Genomic DNA, 6166 nt, shown 5'->3' on the forward strand with positions numbered 1-6166 from the left:
AATGCAAATAGAATTGCTGATGAACAATATATAAAATCTGTGAATGAAACAGTAACTGCTTGAAACCCAAGGTGTATTATATGCTCTAAAATGAAGCAAATTATTACCGATGCATTGTTTGGATATATTGTTTTAGGATACTATGCCCAACTCCCCTTTTTTCACTTTCTGAATTCATGGAAAGTCATAATAATAAAGGAAAAATATACGACTGGCATATAGAAGGACTGGTAGGCTGTCGGCGTGGGTCGAAGGCCATGTACCCCAGCAGCAGTCGAAATTGCCATAGCTGAGTTAAACCACGTAACAAGGAATTGCAGCAATTTTGCTCCGTAGTATGGCTTCCCATCAATCTAACAGAGCCTCAATGTTTGTCAATGGTTGCAGTAAGTGTTTTGTTACACCGATTTCACCCATTACGCTTGCGTGGGAAACTCGAGGGCTGCGTTAGCGATCACTTACCCAGTCCTCTTATTGTATACCAGGTTAAGCAGCTAAATTTTTGAGAGCTCAGACTTTAAAATAATATGAGTAACTCTGTAATTGAAACCTATTTAAAGAAGTCACCAAATACTACCAATTAAGAACAAAAGTCACAAATATATTATATGGGTAGCTGCCGACCCAACTATGGCTTAAAAACTGTAAGATCATGCAAATACACTATAATATAAATTATACAGCAATAAACTCGAGAGTCGCACAGAAAATAATCTCGTCCTAGAAACATAACAGTCTTAAGGTATTGTGCTTTACCACCCCTGTTTATTTTAATGTACTACACTTCAAATGTTAAGATCGTTTGAGCCAATAATCGCGACGTTCGTAAAATGTCGCTGGCGTCTCGCCTGACTATTGTGTCTCGCGGATTGTCGTTGATACGCTCCATTAGTTTATCCCATATCCGAGGATTTCGAACTACAGATGTCGTTAAGGTGGAAGATTTATATGAAATTCTAGGTTTGCGGCCCAATGCAACACAAAAAGAAATTAAAGAAGCGTTTTATGCTCTCTCAAGACTCCACCACCCTGATATTGCCGGTACCACTGAATCCGGTTCAAAGTATCAGAAAATCGTAGGCGCGTACGAAATTCTTGGCGACCCTAGTAAAAGAATGGACTATGACCGTGGACTTGTTATTCCTAAAACCGGCGGTCCGCCATCTTCCGATTTCCCAACGAAAATCGATGTGGATATGCTCCGGAAAGCCGAAAGTGGTTCCTTTGAAGCTGATTATGTTCGATCTTATAATCGAAGTCTGAGAAATGCTTGGACTCAGCGTGCTGACGAGAACATTTCGAAGAGTGCTTTCGAATATCGGCTTGATCAGAGAAGATTCGCCATGGTCATCTTCAGCACCATGCTTGGAATAATGTTGGGCAGCTACGCAGTTGCCAAGTATTACGAAGAACCAGTTCCTATCGTCTCTTCTGATTCGTAGACTAAGTCGGCCAGTCAACCGTTGTTATCGCCCCTACTGGTCGAACTTCCCAGCTAAATATACCGCTAGCGATTGAATCCATTTTTGCTTTTTTTGGTAGCAGGCAGATGGGGAGCTTCATTGGTACTTTACTGTTAGTGTGATCGCTCTCCTTATTTGTGGTTGCAATTCCTCAACTTTATAAGGACGCGGTGACCTGTGTGAAGTAAGTGAACTACTTGTTTATTCTTGAACTCTGTGGTGTTATCCTCTTACTTGACCTATATTTTTACCCCAAATACATTGAAATTGTATCACTCGCTAGGGGTTCATCATCCAGTAGATACCTCCACTTTCCCATCGAAAAGATTTTAACGTTTGGAGTGGTTCTTACATCTTTTACTTCGTCGAACACACCATTGGTGCTTCTAGATATGCATTTCGGTTCGCATGTTTCCCTTTGGTAGCGTAGTGTAAACAAATCACACGAGGAATTACAGTTGACAGCAAAACTATCTTTTGATAGAAAATATGTTGGAGAAAGAAGAATCTTTACGCTGTAGAAACTTCCAGGAAAGTCGATCTCGACTGCACTGAAGCCAGGTAGACATTTTTTGTATTGGTGAAGACGAGCAGGCACCGCCGCTTGTCCCGGGGGTCGAGGCAGGAGTCCAGGCTGTAGACTGCATTTGGAAGATCGGTCAGACCTGTGACGATCTTTGAAAACGAGACAATTTAGTTACTCATCCTATGATTGGACTTCTACGTATCTTAACTGAGCGTATATTGATTCGGTGCAGGGAAATAATGAGCTATGCTAGGAAAGCTCACTGAAAAGAGTTCAAATCGAAAGTTATTTTCTTAAATTCTTGCATATCAATGGATAAAGTATTGCTACTCAAGTAGATGTACCTCGCCTCATTTGCTTTTCACAACTAGATTCTTTCCTTCCTTCGTCTTTCCTTGAGAGAACTACTTTTTATTTACGGTGGAAATAGTACCACCTGTACACTCTCATAAGTGCAATAAACAAAAATGATTTAGTTGTGGTAGGGTTGGCCTTACACTCATGCTTTCACGATCGATTACTTTGAGGATGTTCATTCCGTAACCGGCGTAGAAGATGTAGCGACCTTCTCCACCTATACGAGCAACATATCCCTAGGATATATGACCATGAGCTTCTTAATTTCGTTTAAGAAAAAATAATTGCAAATAAGTAAAGTTATTCAGTAGGTGTAAATGTTTTTAATGGGAATGTATTCGTGTGTGGATAGATTGATTTTCATTTACCTGGGTTGTAGATTCAGAACCTTCAAGCGCCACTTCATTTACGGGTTTGCTGTAATTTTGAAGAATCTTGCGTTTCGCAGCTAGTGAGCTTCCAGTAATGGAGAAATCTGCAAATTTCCACATCTTGAAAAGGAAAAAAGGTATCAGGAAATGAGTTTACTTTTAACATAACGCCACTGCGGACCCATGAAGCGGCTACAATAATATTTTGCATGCCGTCTATGTCCAATCCATCCGAACCCACAACTTGTGGACCATAGTAATGCCTGCAATATGTGATTCGGGACAACAAAACAAACCAAAGAGATGCTACTTTTCGGTCATCCCATATCTGTATTGTTTGGTCCCAACTAGCTGAAACGAAGATGTGACTATACATCGGGTCGTTTTTTCCTCTGGGATGATAAACCAAGGCGGATATACGACTTGTGTGATGTGTACACTCCTTTGTTAGATAGGTTCTCGATCTTGATTTAACACATGCACTCAGTAACATGGATCTTACCCCGATTTTAAGTTTAAGAGGCGTAGTCGCGTCGTCAGGTCGTAAACCTTGATAATAGTGTCACTTCCGCCAGTTACAAAGCGTGTTGCATCCATTGACAATGCTACACACAAGAGTTCATTCGCAACGGTACCTTCTTCACTGATAAGGTTGAAGTCGCAAGGGTCTGCGCTCTCAAAAACCTCAAAAATCATGGTCGCTTGTGCCACTTGATTGAAGCAGTCCCATAGTCTGATGTAGCCAGAAGAGTCTTTTACTTAACTTGTAACTACAGACTTACAAACAGCCAGAAGATTTGGACTCTTTTTTGAGAAGGGTTTTGATGAACTATCGATAAAACACATGTCATTGCATGGAAGCTTCTCTTTAGGGGATTTCAATGCAATGACGTTATTCTCGTTTATTTGTTTATCAACAAAGAATATCTAAATTGTCAAAGGAAGAATTCCGTACCCTGATAACACCATTTGATAATCCAACTGCATAAGCCAATTTATCGGGTGATATTTTAACGGTTAGTGCATCACCTTCAACTATCCTTAAATATAAGTTCCGTGAAATTTTTTTACATTTGTGACTCGACTTTAATGGTTGCAAAAGGCACTACGGATTCATCATTAGACTTTTGTCTTGCAGGTAACTTCTGTATGACCGAATCACGAGGTGTATTAGATCGTGCATCGTTTGATGCGTTCAAATTAGTTTCGAACGCATCGGAAGATGATTCACTTGCATAGGAGGACAAATCTGAGGAGTCGCTATCATTCATAGTCGTTGCTAGGACTTTGCAAAACCGCCTTTGGAACATGGTCGTACAAGGACGACTAGAGTAAAATAGAGGCACGCGAGTGCGTTAGCAATGTTAGTATAGTCCACCAAGTATGGAATAAGTATTCTCAATAGTTCTTTTTCCATCAAATCCTTGTTTAATCAATTCAAACTCTTGTCCCAATGTAGCCTGGATGTTGTTACAAGAATATTGAATATTAACAAATAGAATTGCGGCATTCTAAAGTGATAACTTTCAACATAAAGCCATGCCGCATACTCATTAGTTACGCCAAAGTTATTTTACCCGACTCAAAGAGATTGAATTTTTGTAAACTGAATTGGTAATAGAGCAGTCTGTAAAATGGAGTTTCGTCCAAAATGGTTCTATGCCAAAAAAATGTGTAATATTTGCCTATTCCCTTTTTCTATTTGATTTTAAAAATATTTTTTTGTTACACAGTTGCGCGAAATACCAGCTTTTGCTTTTTTTGATGATAACTTTTAAATATCAACTCTATATCGCATACTCAAGGCCAAATTTAAACACGCGTCAGTGACCTTATCGCATAATTCAAACAGCGCGCGAGTGCGTTTTCGGGCACGCGATGAGCCGTGGTTTATGGATCGAAATTACTAATCCGAATTCACCATGCTTTAAACATTCGCTTAAAACAGCCCTGGATGCAGCTTATCATGTTCTTGAAGTATCACACAGTTTTGTCAGTCACCTGGATATCTTAAAGGCGGAATTGGAAAATATTTATACAGACAGCATAGGCAACCAAGATGATAAAAGGCGCTGCATTGATGTTGCCTTATTGGTAAGGATAGTGTTTAACTTAAATGAAGGTCTCACCACCTTTGCTAATGAACAACGAACGTGAAAAACTATTAAATATATTTGAATTTGGCGGTTTGCCACTTAAACGGAAGATTTTGCTAATCGATTTGGAGGTATGTTTTGTTTTTTCGTAATACTTACTTGAGGGTTTTGAAAGGAACAAGGAGTTTTACATATTGGATTGCTGGAAGGCAAGTTTTACACATTATTCGAATACACAATCCAATCATAAATATCCCATAAGTGTAACACGGTTGCCTTGATTTACCTGTTATATGCTTACCTGGATTTTTTCATGTCCTTATTTGCATTTCTGCTTCTAGGCTGCTGAGCGTTTATTTTTTCAAACTGGATTTACCCATATTGGACTTGCCAACTGTACTCGACAACAGCTGACCCATGTTCTAAAGTATGCCGACAAACAGCCAAAATATTTACAGGTTGAGGTTTCTGTACACTTTCCTAACTCCTCAATTATGGCATTATCTCGAACAGCCAATATTATTACGATCGCGTCAAATGTGTTTGGCAAATTCTCAGCAACATTGTAAGTTGGAAGCGGGACTTAATTTAGGTTGATTAATAAATTTGGAGGTAATAATTTGAATATTTTGTTATTTAAACCGTTTCGCGCTTGTAATCCTGAAAGTAATACAACCTATTAATCTGCATAATCATTAATGTTTCCGAATAGCCTGATGTTGTACAAATAAATAAGGAAAATCATGTGAAAATTTATCCAGATTTAGGAAGATTTTTAACCAGATATAGCTAATATGCATTTTCCTGCTCATAATTTTACTTGTTATTGGCAGGTACTCATTATCTTGTGCCTTAGTTGTGGTAAAAATTTGTGAACGTTACTTCTCAAATCCTTGTTTTGAACTCTCGTGTAAAGTTGAATGTGAAAGCATTTGACCACCTCTATATACTCTAACTAATGCACACTATTCAGGGACCCTTCTGCCATCATGCCCATTGAGGAGGAGGTTGTGAAGAAAATAGCTGAGAATCATCATAAGTCGGAGGGACAGATTTTGGTTAAGCACGCTCTGCAGCGCGGTCTTTGCCCACTGATACAGAGCAATTCTCGAACCAGAATTATTGCTTATTCAGAAGTAAGCATTCCATTAAGATTTTTCTAGCCTTTGCACTTTTATTAGTCGAAATGCGTATTCCATGTACTGTAAAGTTAAACTAAGGTATCTTCATTTGCTTTTAATTTGTGCATTCCCTGTCTCATTTAACTTTTTCAGTTTATGACTTTAAAATACCTTTTTTGTATTAGGTTGACGACTTTGAACTGACAAAGGAGGAGATGCATATACTGAGTAC

At 38.8% G+C, this 6166-nt stretch overlaps 3 protein-coding genes across 3 annotated transcripts; 2 read left to right on the forward strand and 1 right to left on the reverse strand. All coding sequences in view use genetic code 11, as the record gives it.

The window, feature by feature from the left end:
- Window positions 1-830: 830 nt before the first annotated feature.
- EGR_04995 (Chaperone protein dnaJ) lies at window positions 831-1442 on the forward strand (the record flags this gene model as incomplete). Its single annotated transcript, XM_024494244.1, has 1 exon — window positions 831-1442. One exon carries the CDS (start codon window positions 831-833, stop codon window positions 1440-1442), a length of 612 nt encoding a protein of 203 aa, XP_024351338.1.
- Window positions 1443-1973: 531 nt separating this feature from the next.
- EGR_04996 (Nucleoporin GLE2) lies at window positions 1974-4027 on the reverse strand (the record flags this gene model as incomplete). Its single annotated transcript, XM_024494245.1, has 9 exons — window positions 1974-2138; window positions 2487-2582; window positions 2715-2837; window positions 2875-2980; window positions 3014-3181; window positions 3220-3469; window positions 3500-3644; window positions 3673-3757; window positions 3789-4027. The coding sequence occupies 9 exons, from the start codon at window positions 4025-4027 to the stop codon at window positions 1974-1976; spliced, it is 1377 nt and encodes a 458-aa protein (XP_024351339.1).
- Window positions 4028-4595: 568 nt separating this feature from the next.
- Window positions 4596-5382, forward strand: EGR_04997 (hypothetical protein; the record flags this gene model as incomplete). Its single annotated transcript, XM_024494246.1, has 2 exons — window positions 4596-4811; window positions 5155-5382. 2 exons carry the CDS (start codon window positions 4596-4598, stop codon window positions 5380-5382), a joined length of 444 nt encoding a protein of 147 aa, XP_024351340.1.
- Window positions 5383-6166: the final 784 nt, after the last annotated feature.

The sequence above is a fragment of the Echinococcus granulosus genome (genome assembly GCF_000524195.1).
Source record: "Echinococcus granulosus chromosome Unknown EG_S00034, whole genome shotgun sequence".
Classification (NCBI taxonomy): Eukaryota; Metazoa; Platyhelminthes; class Cestoda; order Cyclophyllidea; family Taeniidae; genus Echinococcus; species Echinococcus granulosus.